The 14,921-nt window shown below is 43.6% G+C and overlaps 1 protein-coding gene across 4 annotated transcripts in view; it reads left to right on the top strand.

Moving 5' to 3' along the window:
• The window catches only part of LOC140459806 (zinc finger MIZ domain-containing protein 1-like), a 96,208-nt gene extending 81,495 nt beyond the window's left edge, over positions 1-14,713 (top strand). For 3 of the 4 annotated variants that reach the window (XM_072554336.1, XM_072554335.1, XM_072554337.1), the window contains 2 exons: positions 8,552-8,788; positions 12,344-14,713. In XM_072554336.1, the coding sequence (XP_072410437.1) occupies positions 8,552-8,788; positions 12,344-12,451 (345 nt within the window). In that variant the 3' untranslated portion in view covers positions 12,452-14,713. The remainder of the gene's footprint in view (positions 1-8,551; positions 8,789-12,343) is intronic. The other variant, XR_011953871.1, reaches the window with a different exon arrangement.
• The last annotated feature ends 208 nt before the right edge of the window (positions 14,714-14,921 follow it).

The following is a 14,921-nucleotide window of genomic DNA, read 5'->3' on the forward strand; positions in this document are numbered from 1 at the left end:
GAGTTTGCACATTGTCTGCGTGGGTTTCCTCCCACAATCCAAATATGTGCAGGTCAAGTGAATTGGCCGTGCGAAATTACCCATCGTGTTAGGTTCGTCAGTAAGAGGGAATGGGTCTGGGTGGGTTACTCTTCGGAGGGACAGTGTGGACCTATTGGGCTGAAGGGCCTGTTCCCACACTGTAGGGAATCGAATCTAATCGAAATGGCTTTGCGTAATTATGTGTGGCTCATACTGGGGGCATTGGTTAACACAGCTTTCAGGCCGCCAAATCCCTTCTGACGAGGTAATTGCCCGAAACGTCGATTTCGCTGCTCGTTGGATGCTGCCTGAACTGCTGTGCTCTTCCAGCACCACTAATCCAGTAATCCCTTCTGACAGTCTGCCATCCACTGAAACCTCTTCCCTTTCTTTAGTAATTCAGTGAGGCGGAGCAGCCACACAGCTAAGATTTGGTCCACATTTCTGATAAAACCTACTCAATCCCAGGAATCATGGTTCCGCTGTCTACGTCGATGGTGTGGGGAAATTCCCCACTAACCTTTGCTTGCACCTTGCGTGGGGCCATGTCTCCATGTCTCAAAGTCACCAGGTCGTCGATGTACACCCCACAATCCAGGAATGACTTTTATTCGTTAGTCTTTGAAATGTGGCTGGCACATTTTTCATACCAAATGGCGTGACTTTAAACTGATACAGGTGGAGGTGGGTTCTACAGATGCTAGAGATTAGGGTCTAGAGGGGGTGCTGGAAAAGCACAGCAATTCAGGCAGCACCCGAGGAGCAGGAAAGTCAACATTTCGGGCAAAAGCAAGGATTCCTGATGAAGGGCTTTTGCGCGAAATGTCGATTTTCCTGCTCCTTGGATGCTGCCTGACCTGCTGTGCTTTTCCAACACCACTCTAATCTTGACTTTAAACTGATACAGTCCACTCGGCGTTACAAAAGATGAAATTGTCTTTGCTGTAAAGGTACCTGCCAATATCCTCTAAGTCCAAACTGGAAGTATGCGTTGCTTGTCCCGTCTTTTCAACGCAGTCTTCCAAACGTGGAATCGGATATGAATCGGTCTTTGTAACGGCGTTGACTTTGCGATAGTCCACACATGACTGTTGGGTACCATCTGATTTTGGCACCGTGACTACGGTGCTCCAGTCACTGCAACGCACTTGGATTAAGTTGTCTTGGAGCATGCGTTCAATCTCCTTTTGAACCTATGCCAAGTTTGGAGGGTCATGCCTATAAAGATGTCGCTTACTTGGGACAGTGCATCTACATCATACATAATTAGATGAGGACTTCCCAGCTTATCTCTCCAGGGGATAGCAATAACCCTTTCAGGTCATTTTGCTTTTTCTCAGGAAGGTAACTCAATAATTTATAACAATTGTTGACAACTTCCTCCTCGTCCAATTTAATTTGAGGAATGCCCAATTCCGAATCCTCTGAACGTGGTTCTTCCCTCTGTGTTGTCACCAGTAACACAATCTCCTTTTGGCTTTCTCTTCCTGTCAAACTATCCTTTGAGCATATTCACATTATACACTCGTTGTGAGATTTCTTTCTGCCTGGAGTCCTTATCAAATAGTTCACCTCATTCAACCTCCTTTCGGCTGGATAAGGTCCACTAAAACCTTGATTTTCAAGGTTCACTTATCACTGGAAGTAACACTAACACCTTATCTCCATTAGCAAAATCGAGAGTTTTTGATTTCTTGTCTGCTTCCTGTTCCATCATATGCTGTGTTATTTTTAAATGCGATCTAGCCAACTTCCCCACTCTATTTAACCATTGCCTAAAATCTGATACACAGTCTCAATATGTGGTCTCTGAATTCTGACTCACCAATTTCTCCTTAATTACTTTTAGTGCTCACGAGGCAAGGAATAGAGAGAGAGAGAGAGGAGTTGAACATGTGGCTATAGGGATGGCATAGGAGGGAGGCTTTTGGATTCCTGGATAATTGGGGCTCTTTCTGGGACCTCGACAAACAGGATGGTCTTCACCTGAACCAGAGGAGTACCAATATTCCTGGGGGGGGGGGTTTGCTAATGCTCTTGGGGTGGTTTTAAACTAATTCAGCAGGGGGATGGGAACCAAAATTGTAGTTCATGTGTAGAGTAGTGAAGTCAGAACTAAGATTTAAGATTGCAAGAAGGCACCAGCAGGCAAGAGGTTGGTTTGAAGTGTGTCTACTTCAATGCCAGGAGCATCCTGAATAAAGTGGGTGAACTTGCAGCATGGGTTGGCACCTGGGATTTCAATGTTCGAGCTATTTCGGAGACATGGGTAGAGCAGGGACCGGAATGTTGCAGCTTCTGGGATTTAGGTGTTTCAGTAAGAACAGAGAAAATGGAAAAAGAGGGGGAGGTGTGGCATTGTTAGTCAAGGACAGTATTATGGTCACAGAAAGGACGTTTAAGGACTAATTTACTGAGGTAGTATGGGTTAAGATTATAAGCAGGAAAGGAGAGGTTAGTTGGGAGTTTTCTATAGGCCTCCAAATAGTTCCAGAGGTGTCAAGGATAGGATAGCAAAGATGATCCTCAATAGGAACGAGAGTGACAGGTAGTTGTTATAGAGGTCTTTAACTTTCTAAATATTGATTGGGAATACTACAGTTCAAGTGCTTTAGATGAGTCAGTTTTTGTCCAATGTGTGCAGGAGGCTTTCCTGGCACAGTATGTAGACAGGCCAACAAGGGGCGAGGCCACATTGGATTTGGTGCTGGGCAATGAACTCTGCCAGGTGTTAGATTTATAAGTAGGTGAGCACTTTGGTGATAGTGCCCACAATTTGATTATGTTTACTTCAGTGATGGAAAGGGATAGGTATATAATGCCAGGCAAGAGTTACAGCTGGGGGAAAGGCAATTACGATGTAATTAGGCAAGATTTAGGATGTATAGGATGGGGAAGGAAACTGCGGGGTCCTTGATAAGTATGTACTGGTCAGGCAGGGAGGAAGTTGTTGAGTACAGGGACTGTGGTTTACGAAGGAAGTCGAATCCCTTGTCAAGAGGAAATAGAAGGCTTCTGTTAGGATGAGATGTGATGGCTCAGTTAGGGCGATTGAGAGTTACAAGTTAGCCAGGAAAGACCTAAAGAGAGAGCTTTTTCATTGGTGGATAAGATCAAGGAAAACTCTTAAGGCTTTCTATAGCTATATCAGGAATAAAAGAATGACCAGAGTATTGGGAAGTTGTGCGTGGAGTCAGAGGAGATAGGGGAAGCACTAAATGAATACTTTTCATCAGTATTCACACTGGAAGAAGACAATGTGGTTGAGGAGAATACTGAGATACAGGCTACTAGATGAGATGGGATTGAGGTGCATACGGAGGAGGAGGTGTTAGCAATTCTGGAAATTGCAAAAATGGATAAGTCTCCTGGGCCGAATGGGATTTATCCTAGGATTCTATGGGAAGGCAGGAAGGAGATTGCCAAGCCTTTGGCTTTAATCTTTATGTCATCATTGCCTACAGGAATAGTTCCAGAAGACTGGAGGATAGCAAATGTTCCCTTGTTCAAGAAGGGGAGTAGAGACAACCTTGGACCTAGAGATAGGATTTATAATCATCTAGAAAGGAATAAGTTGATTAGGGATAGTCAACACGGTTTTTTGAAGGGTAGGTCGTGCCTCACAAACCTTATTGAGTTCTTTGAGAAGGTGACCAAACAGGTGGATGGGATTGATGTGGATTTCAGTAAGGCTTTTGATAAGGTTCCCCACGGTAGGCTAATGCACAAAATATGGAGGCATGGGATTGGTGGTGATTTAGTGATTGGGATCAGAAATTGGCTAGCTGGAAGAAGACAGAGGGTGATGGTTGATGGGAAATATTCATCCTGGGAGTTCAGGATCTGTTTTGGGTCGACTGCTGTTTGCCATTTATATAAATACAAATGACCTGGCATAGAAGGATGGGCTAGTAAATTTGCAGATGACACTAAAGTCAATAGAGTTTTGGATAGTGCTGGAGGATGTTGTAGGTTAGCACGGTTGGCTCAGTGGTTAGCACTGTTGCCTAACAGCGCCAGGGACCTGGGTTCAATTCCAGCCTCGGGTGACTGTGTGGAGTTTGTACATTCTCCCCCGTGTCTTCATGGGTTTCCTCTGGGTGCTTTGGTTTCCTCCCACAGTCCCAAAATGTGCAGGTTAGAGTGGATTGGCCATGCTAAATTGCCTATAGTGTAATGTGCATTAGTCAGAGGGAAAAGGGTCTGGGTGGGTTACTCTTCGGCGGCTTGGCGTGACTTGTTGGACCGAAGGGCCTGTTTTCATACTGTAGAGAATGTAATCTAATCTTTGTGTTTCCATGAGAAATTATTCATTCCAGGAATGAGTCGTGTGAACCTTCTCTGAGCTGTTTCCAGTGCAATTTTATCATTTTTCACATTACTATACACAGTATTCTGAAATGCAGTAAAATATGCCTACATTTTTATTCTGTTCCACTTGCAATAAAGATCTGATTTCTGCTTGCCTTCTTAATCACTGCCTGGACCTGCAAGCCCATTTCTTGTGATTCTTGTATTAGGACACCCTGACCTCTCTGCACCACAGTGTTCTGTAATCTCTCTCCATTTAAATACGATAGATTTGTTGTCCTTTATCTGAACATTCAAAAACCAAAAAGACATAAAAACCCAACTCCCAGACAGACCTGAAAGCAGATGATCAATGTTTGTATCACAAGATGGGCCCAAGTTCTGGGAACTTATTAGTCTTTTAATTATAATAGGGTGCCCAGTGTCTGTTCCCTGGTGATCATTTTACATTTCTCCCTTTGCTGTTCAATTTTCAGAAATCTTTGGGCAGTCTTCCACAGTGAAGATAAACACAAAATACCTATTCTCACTTCTGCCATTTTCTGTTATTATTAATTCTCCAAAGGACAATGCTCACGTTCGCTAACCTCTTCCTTTTAAAATACTACTAGGGAGTGTTTTTTCTTTAAAAATATTTCTAGTCAGCTTTTGTAACAATGTGGAGGTCGAACCCCTCTGTTAATTAAAACCAAACTCCTTGAAAAGCTTTTTTCACCTTGTAATCTGTTCAAATGTGAGTGAGTGACAGAGAACTCCTAATTTCCACTATTTAAAGAAAAATAACAATTTATTTTCCTAACTCTAATAATAAACACTAAACAAAAACTATTCACAAATCCAAGTCCCCATTTTCTTAACTACTTACTATCTGCCCTTAACTCAATAAACATGCTGTTCCAAAAACACACTTACTATTCAACATTACATTAACTGAATCTCAAGTCCACACAGTCTCTGTCTTCTCCGCTGTCTTCAATCTTCCCTCTGGTTTCCCTGGGTCACCTTCTTTCTTATTACTGCAAGTATGTTTTACATGAGAAGATACCTTTGATATAGGGGGTTTTCTAATTTCTATGAGAGCAAGATGGTAGATGGGAGTTAGCTCTACAGCAGTTGTTCAGCTGATTAATGGCAGTTGCTTAGTTTTCAAAATGTCCGTGCTTTTTCTACGCCACCTGCCCACCCACCCACCTCTTCCCCAACAATGACACATTAAAGTCATATAATCAGATTGGTTTCTGGGTGTCAAAACAGTAAAATTCAAATTCCATTAGGTTTTAGTATCCTGGGGCATAATTAAAACTAATTGGTTAAATTTGAATTGTTGTTGAAATAGCAACCAAAACTCAGGTATCCATTTAACAGCCATTTGTTACATGCATCCATTTTCAACCAGCCTTTCCATTCAGGTAGCTGAGCCTGCACTTAAATTTAACTTCAAAATTCAGAAGACAGGTTCTACTTTGAAGTGAAGACATGCTTTTGACTTTGTAACACTTTCCTCTCATGACTTAATCTCACTCGTTTGATTAATTTTTAGTCACGCTTTGCTCATTCCTAAAGCTGTCCAATCTTCAAATCTTTGTGGGATTATATTTGTTGTTCTGCCACTTTTTTGCCACATGCTGGTTATCATTGAGAAATCTTTACTCTACTCCATTCCCTTACTGTTTTCCTTCACATTATCCCTCTTCCGCACCAGATGGTTTAAAACTCTCCTGAGTTACTTGGCTCACCAAAGCACTGGTCCCAGCACAGAGGAGATTTGGTGGCCATCCCTACAGCAAAACACCCACTTGCCTCAAAGCCAGATCCCCAAGAATGGAAACTCATTTCTCCCACATCAATTTGAGTCACACATTCACCTCTCTCATCTTACCTTCTCAGTGATTGCCCAGCAATATTACCTGGAGTAGCTTTTGGTCTCCTTATCTGAGGAAGGGTGTTCTGGCGATGTAGGGAGTGTAGCAAAAGTCTCCCAGACTGATTGCTAGAATGGCAGGATTGATATATGAAGACAGACTGGATTGGTTAGGGCTATATTCAATTAAATTTAGAAGATTCAAGGGGGATCTTCATAGAAAGCTATCAAATTCAAACAGGACGAGACAGGGTAAACATAGGCAGGATGTCCTTGATGAGCAGAGAGTCCAGAATCAGGGGTCACAGTCTAAGTGTACCAGTGGGCCATTTAGGACTGGGATGAAGTGATTGATTTTTTTTGAAGAACTAACCAAGAGGATTGGGGTGTAGATTAGAGTGGTGCTGGAAAAGCACAGTAGGTCAGGCAGCATCCGAGGAGCAGGAAAATCAACGTTTCGGGCAAAAGCCCTTCACCAGAAATAGGCCTCTATTCCTGATGAAGGGCTTTTGCCCGAAATGTCGATTTTCCTGCTCCTCGGATGCTGCCTGACCTGCTGTGCTTTTCCAGCACCACTCTAATCTAGACTCTGGTTTCCAGCATCCGCAGTCCTTGTTTTAACCTAACCAAGAAGATTGATGAGGGCAGAGCAGTGGACATGATCTATATGGACTACAGTAAGGTGTTCAACAAGGATCCCCATCGGAGACTGGTAGCAAGGTTAGATCTCATGGAATGCCAGGACAACTAGTGATTTGGATACAGAATTCGCTTGAAGGTAGGGTGGTGGTGGAAGGTTGTTTTTTCAGACTGGAGGCCTGTGACCAGTGTGTGCCACAAGGATCGGTGCTGGGTCCACTACCTTTTGTCATTTATATAAATAATTTGGATGTGAACATAAGAGGTATAGTTAGTAAATTTACAGATGACACCAAAATTGGAGGGATAGTGGACAGCGAAGAAGGTTACCTCGGATTACAACGGGATCTTGAAACGATGGGCCAATGGGCTGAGGAATAGCAGATGGAGCTTAATTTAGATGAATCTGAGGTGCTGCATGTTTGGAAAAGCAAATCAGAGCAAGATTCATCCACTTAATGGTAAGGTCCTAGGGAGTGTTGCTGAACAAAGAGACCTTGGAGTGCAGGTTCATAGCTCCTTGAAAGTGGAGTCACAGGTAGATAGGATAGTGAAGAAGGTGTTGGGTATGCTTTCCTTTATTGGTCAGAACATTGAGTACAGGAGTTGGAGGTCATGTCGCGGCTGTACAGGACATTGGTTAGGCCGCTGTTGGAATATTGCATGCAATTCCGGTCTCCTTCCTATCGGAAGGATAATGTGAAACTTGAAAGAATTCAGAAAACATTTACAAGGATGTTGCCGGGGTTGGTGGGTTTGAGCTACAGGGAGAGGGTGAATAGGCTGGGGCTGTTTTCCCTGGAGCATTGGAGACTGTGGGGTGACCTTATAGAGGTTTATAAAATCATGAGGGGGCATGGATAGGATAAATAGACAAGGTCTTTTTCCTGTGGTGGGGGAGTCCAGAACTAGAGGGCATTGGTTCAGGGTGAGAGGGGAAAGATATAAAAGGGACCAAAGAGGTAACTTTTTCACATAGAGGGTAATGCGTGTGTGGAATGAGCTGCCAGAGGAAGTGGTGGAGGATGGTACAATTACAGCACTTAAAAGGCATCTGGTATGTGAATAGGAAGGGTTTAGAGTGATATGGGCCAAGTGCTGGCAAATGGGACTAGATTAGGTTAGGATATCTGGTCAAGTAGGACCGAAGGGTTTGTTTCCATGCTGGACATCTCTATGACTCTAAATGTTTTCATCCAAAGAGATATGAGCCTGTGGAATCTTCTACCACATAGAGCAGTTGAAGCCAAGTCGTTGCATGTTTTCAAGGAGTTCAATATAATATTTAGGGCTAAAGGCATTGAAGGTTATTGGGGGGGTAGCAGCAACAGGGGACTGAGTCGGATGATCAGCTCATGGTCACATTGAATGGTGTAACAGCCTCAAAGGGCTGAATGGCTGACACCTGCTAGTTCCTGTTTCTCTGAAGTGTTTGTCTTTTACATTTTTTGAACTTATACTTCCACTTCCCACTTGTATCTTTGCAGCATCTTTTAAGTATGTGAACTGCAGTTCCCTTGCTGATGGTTCTGAAGGGTAAATTCACCCAGGATTAACCACCATGAGAGTTGTTTTATCGCTGGGGTTTAGAGTTATGAGCCGTGTTGAAGGCTGGAATATACAGATAGTGTTTGTTCGTGGATTGGAGAGAAAAAAAAAATGTGCATGTCATTGGTTATTCCATTCTTTAAAATCATCGTTTCCATCTTCTGCTCGCAGATTCCTCATTCTGGAACAGTGGACCAAGCCCACATGACCGTGCAGCAAGGAGTCCATGCACATCACCTCAGTGCTCAGTCGTTGCACCATTGCAGCCCATCCCAGCACCCACGGCAGCTCCAGCAGACAGGCGTCGGTGTTCATTCACGTGGCCAACTGTCCTTCAACCCATCTGCAGTCATGGAAGCTCAGGCAAGCAGCCAAGGAGCAGCTGATGTCCCTGAGTCTTCTCTCGAAGTAAGCGTGGGGCATTTTACTTTTTCCCAGCCTTGTATGCGCTCAACCTCTGCAGGACTATTCAGGTGACAGGAAGACTAACTGGCTTTATCTTTGCTATGAACCAAACGGTCATGAATTCTTAATGCAGTGAAAACTGTCTGGGTCTTGAGAACTGCATTGTGTTTGTTATTCTCCAAGTTGAACATGTCTACAGTTCTCTGAGATGTTACTTCGTGCTGTCTAGCTCTTCAGCTGAAAAATATTAAACCAAAATATTGGCGTAAAATGACCAGTATTTCCCCAATTGCGACTTTAGTTGCTATCGTCAAGCAATGCCTCAGGAACATGCCTACAGTCCAGATAATTGACTAAGAAGTTGGAGACAGAGGGAAGAGTTGATGAGAATGCACTCAAATTTAAGCAGACTCCCTTAGGGATCAATTCACTTTTCACTAATTTATACATGATTTAGACTTAAACAAATTCCACACAATCCACCTATTGATCAGTGTTTGTTTTTTTTTTGTTGAAGGCTACATCTCTATGATGCGATATCCCATCCTCGGTGACGCTTTTCAATTTTAATCATGGGAAATAAAACACTGCTGGTATTTCTGGTAGAATTCACAGATGTGAAACTGGTTCCAAATCCCTTCAGCGACCAAACTCCAACTCTGTTTCCAAAACGTTTCATCGCCAATCATGATCCCCTTGTGAAACGCGGTGTCCACATCTGCAGCAAGTGTCGGTTGCATGAGGAACTTTGCCTCAGAGTTGATGAGCTTGTTATCTGAGCTTCAAACACTGCGGCACATCCAGGAGGGGAAGAGTGACCTGGACACTGTTTCAGGAGGCAGTCACACCTGGTAGATTAAGCAGTTCAAATTCAGTCAGTGGCCAGGGACAGCAGCTGAGGCAGGTTGGGAACGGAGTCCCAATTATGGGAATTATGGGATCCTGCAGTCAGGAACGGAGGAGCCTTAACTCTTGACTTTGTCCAACATGTACGAGGTATTGGTCCTTGTGTGGATGAGGAAAAGGGCAGCAGGGAGAATGAGCCAACTGACCAGTCCACTGTGGTACAGGAGACCATTCAAGAGGCGGAAGCAAAAAGACAAATGGTAGCAGTAGGGGATCCCATAATTAAGAGGGATAGATGGTATCCTTTGTAAGCAGGATAGAGAGTCCCACATGGCCTGTCCGGTGCCAGAGTAAGGGGTACCTATGACGGGCTTGAAAGGATATTGGAGAGGGAGGAGGAGGAGGATCTATGCTGGAACGAACAACATAGGCAAGACTAGGAAAGAGGAGCTGTTGGGTGATTATCAGGAGCTAGAAGCTAAATGATAAAACAGGTCCCCAAAGGTTATAATTTCCAGATTACTGCCCAAGCCATGTGCAAATTGGCACTGGGACATGAGAATAAGGGAAGTGAACAAGTGGCTAAAAGATTGGTGTGAGAAAGAGGGGTTCCTCTTCAAGGGGTACTGGCATCAGTATTGGAACAGGAGGGAGGGATCTGCACTGCTAGGATGGTCTCCACCTGAACTGAGCTGGGATCACACAACTTCAGGTTATAGTCTGACAGGTTTGTTTGGAAGCACTAGCTTTTGTAGCACTGCTCCTTCAACCACCTGATGAAGGAGTGTCGCTCCGAAAGCTAGTGCTTCCAATTAAACCTGTTGGCCTATAACCTGGTGTTGTGTGATTTTTAACTTTGTACACCACACTCCAACATCTCCAAATCTTGAGCTGGGATCAGTGTTCTGGTGAAAAGGGTACACTAGGCTGGTTGACAGGAATTTAAACTAGGAAGTGGGGGCAAAGGGAAGGGTAAAACAGAGTAGAAGGCTGGATTCAACTACGTGGAAAGAAATGACAGGGAAGAGGAACTCAGGAGAGGTTATTAAAGTCTCCAGCACAGATACAAATAGGACAGAGAGTTTGGAAAGAGGTCAGCAAACCAACTTCAAGCACACTTGACAATGAGAAGAGGGACAGTTAATACAGGACTGAAGGTGTTATATCTGAATGCACACAGGATAAGGAATAAGGGAAGTTAGCTTGTGATGCAGATTGAACTTGGCAGATAATGGCGTGGTGGGCATTACGGAGACGTGGCTGCAAGGGGATCAGGAGTGGGAGCTAAATATTCAAGGATATACATCCTGTCAAAAAGAAAGGCAGGTGGGCAGAGGGAGTGGGGTTGCCTTATTAGTGAGAAATGAAATGAAATCAATAGTAAGAAACAAAGTATGGTGTAGAATCTGGGTGTGGGTAGAACGGAGGAACTGAAAAAGGTTTAAAAAAAACTACAGTTGGAGCTATGTACAGGCCTCCAAACAGTAGTCAGGAGCTGGGGGCGCAAGAATGCCAGGAGATAGAAAAGGTGTGTGAGAAAGGCAAAGTTCTAGTGATCATGGGGGATTTCAATATGCAGTGAATTGGAAAAATCAGGTTGGTAGTGGATTGCAAGTAAAGGAATTTGTGGAATGTCTACAAGATAGCTTTTTGGATCCACTTGTGGTGGAGTCCATTAGGGAACAGGCAATACTGGATTTAGTGTTGTGCAATGGTGGAGCATTCTTGGGTCCCAATATCTCAGGAGGGATGTACTGGCCCTGGAGCATGTTCAGAGGAGGTTCACAAGAATGGTCCCAGGAATGAAAAGCTTAAAGTATGAGGAACATTTGAGGAGTCTATTCTTGATGGGTATTAGAAGGACGAAGGAGGAATCAAATTGAAACTTACAGAATACTGAATAGATGTTGGGAAGATGTTTCCACTGGTTGGAGAAACTAGGATCTGAGGGCAAAGCCTTGGAATGAAGGGAAGATCTTTTAGAACAGAGCTAAGGAATCTATGGAATTCACTGCCACAGAAGGCTGTGGAGGCCAAGTCATTGAGTATATTTAACACAGGAGATGGATAGGTTCTTGATTATCAAATCACTGAAGGGTTATGAGAAGAAAGTGGGAGAATGCGGTTGAGAAACTTATCAGCCCTGATTGAATGGTGGAGCAGACTCGATGGGCTGAATGGCCTAATTTCTGTTCTTGCGTCTTATGATTTCAGATTACGCATGATGCTACTGAATGGCTGAGCAGATTGGAGGTGCTGAATGGTTTACTCCTATTAATTAGTAGTTTGTATCTGTCAGTTCCTTCACATTTCTGGGTATGGAGCCCTGGGCACTAGGTAGTCACAGTAGCTTGTCCAATGTCATATGCGATGTTTGACGATGAGGTGACAACCAGTGAACGTCGTCATCAGAGAAAACAATTTACCCGCACCTTGATTGTGGAGTAGGAGACCACTTAAAGAAATAGTTTAAAGAATATGTCTCAGAATATAAGGGGAAAGAGATTAAGATCAACTCGTTTCACCTTGAGAAGTGATCTGAGCATTATTATTTTTCAGTCTCTTGCAAAGCTGCATTCCAAGGCCAGAATTTATTTAATATTTTTCCAGCTGAGTAATTATAAATAGCTTCCACCCTATTGTGTAATTCAGTTAATTTGTCTTGAATATATTGACATCTGAACTGATCTTGATTTCTCCCTCGTTTCCTAGCTTCTCCCAGACATCACAAACCCAGACGAACTGCTGTCCTACCTAGGACCTCCAGACATGCCGAACAACAGCAATGATGATCTTCTTTCCTTGTTTGAGAACAACTGAGAATCTTCCCCCTCACCCAGTGGGGTGAGAACACTACAGTACCCGTCGGTCCACCTCTACTGAAGTTCAGCTGATACAACACTGCCTCGTGTTGTTGACAGTGCAAAGCTGATGGCAGATGTCTGTGTGGACCGTGTGAGAAGGAGGTCCATCCAGACCCATTGTAAAATGCCATCTCCCACCTTTAGAGTTTGAAATACCTTTGGAACACCACTATACTGACCAGGTTGGAAAGGCTGGCAAGCAGGAAGAAAGCAAATTCTCTACCATCAATGGTTGCCAAGGCATCAGCAGGGTAATCTTTTACTACGAATTTCTGGATTTCAAAACATTGGAAGGCAAATGATGTGGAAGACTTCAGCGCAGCAATTAGCCCCAGGCCATTAATTGCAGACGTTTTCTTTTTTTCAGCTGAGGAATGGAGTGGATTATTCTCTACATTCACTTTTGAAGTGAGGACTGACATCTTGGGACTCAAATGCCACATACAGAACCTCCTTCCCAAAGTACAGTGGCTTTCCTGGAACCCTGCACTTTTGTTCATGTAAAAAAAAGAGATGAATGAGCATCGACACTGACTCCTGAATTATTGAATAGCACGCAAAAAAAAGGACCAATTATTAAATTTTTGAAAAAAAAAGCACAAGAGATTCTAAGTGTGTAATGTAGGAATACTACAGCACTGAAGAGAAAGAGCTCTCTTCTTCCCTCCATTTCACAACCTGTGAGTAAAGATATTGGACATCACATGATTTTAATATAAAAGCAGTACACAGAGGTGATTGAATGACAGAGTACTGCGTTGTTATTCCATTTTGATGAACGCATACCTTTTGACCGTTTTTGTTCTTTTGTATATTTGAAAAATACATTTCCCTAATTTTAATGGAGACTTATCTGAACACATCAGTACTGTTCTACACATTGTAGCTTTTTCACCAAGTCCACGTGGTACTGAAATCCAGCTTGCTTCCTCTTTTAAGTACTTTTTAAATGGTCCTTCAGCAAAACAATTGACAACCAAGAGGTCTACGGCATGGAAACGGGCCCTTTGGACTAACATGCCCACGCCCCCCCACTTTTCACAATGAAACTAGTCCCATTGGTCTACCTTTGGTCCATATCCCTCCATACCTATCCCATCAATGTACCCGTCTAAATGTTTATGAAATCATGAAATTGCACTTGTTTCCATCACCATCTCTGGCAGCCCATTCCCGACACTCACCAAGTGAGAAAAGCTGCCTTTTCTGAACCCTTTTGTATCTCCTCTAGTTTTAGACTCCCCTACCTTGGGGAAAACCTGTTGATTATCTACCTTATCTATGCCTCTCATGATTTTAAAGGTCACCCCTCAGGCCCATATGCTCCAGGAAAAAATATAGTCCCAGCCTATCCAACCTCTCCTTATAACACAAACCTCCTATTCCAAGTAATATCTCTGTAAATCTTTTCTGGAATGTTTCTAGTTTAAGATCTACAGCAGAGCAACTTGAACAGCACTCCCAATGTGGCCTCACCAACAAGCCATCCTATCTCTTACACCCAGTGCTCTGAGCGATGTAAGCAAGCATAGTGAAGGCCTTTGTCACCATCCACTTTAACCAAAAGTCTTTTCCTTCCCTTTACTGTGTCCCTGGCCACCTTGAACAGTAAACATGCTCTCGATGACTAATGTATTTTCCCCTGCCTAATTAGTTTAAACCTTGCTAGGAAATCTCCCTGCAAGGATACTGCTCCCTTTTTCGGTTCAAGTCCCTCTTCTACAGGTCATGTCTACTCCAGAAAGGATCCCAAAGATCCAAGAACTGAAAATCCTGCCCCCTACACCAGCTCCTCAGTGAAGCATTCATCTGCCTATCCCTCCATTTCTGTCCTCATTGGGCACTGGGAGTAATCCTGAGGTGACTACCCTTCAGGTTCTCCTTTTTAACTTCTTACCTTACTACCTGTAATCATTTTGCAGGAGCCTATGCCTTTGCCTACCTATGTCACTTGTAACAATGTACACAATGACCTCTGGCTGTTCACCCTCCGCCCCCTTTAGAACGTTCTGCAACTGCTCAGACATCCTTGACCTCGGCACCCGGGAGGCAATTCACCATCTTGGTGTCTCTTCTGTGGTCACAGACTCATAACAAAAAGCAGTATACCTGTTATCAAAGAGAATAGTGCAGGGTTCCCCATGGCCATCTTCACACTAGCCCACTCCCATTACCTTGCCCAATGCTCCTCTTCACAAAGCCATTTTTTACATGGGGCGGGGGGGGGGGGGGGGTAAGAGCTGAGAAACACCAGTGTTACTGAATTATACATAGCAACACACTTACACCAGGTTCTCTGTGACCTGCTGAACAGTCATCATGACTGTACCAATATCACAGCTGTCCTTCACTTTAATGCTGCGTGAAAAGCAACATCTTTATACAATTTACAACAAGGGAGTTGGTTCAAAACAGTAGTCATTCTG

This window comes from Chiloscyllium punctatum, chromosome 35 (assembly GCF_047496795.1).
Source record: "Chiloscyllium punctatum isolate Juve2018m chromosome 35, sChiPun1.3, whole genome shotgun sequence".
In the NCBI taxonomy this organism is placed as follows: Eukaryota; Metazoa; Chordata; class Chondrichthyes; order Orectolobiformes; family Hemiscylliidae; genus Chiloscyllium; species Chiloscyllium punctatum.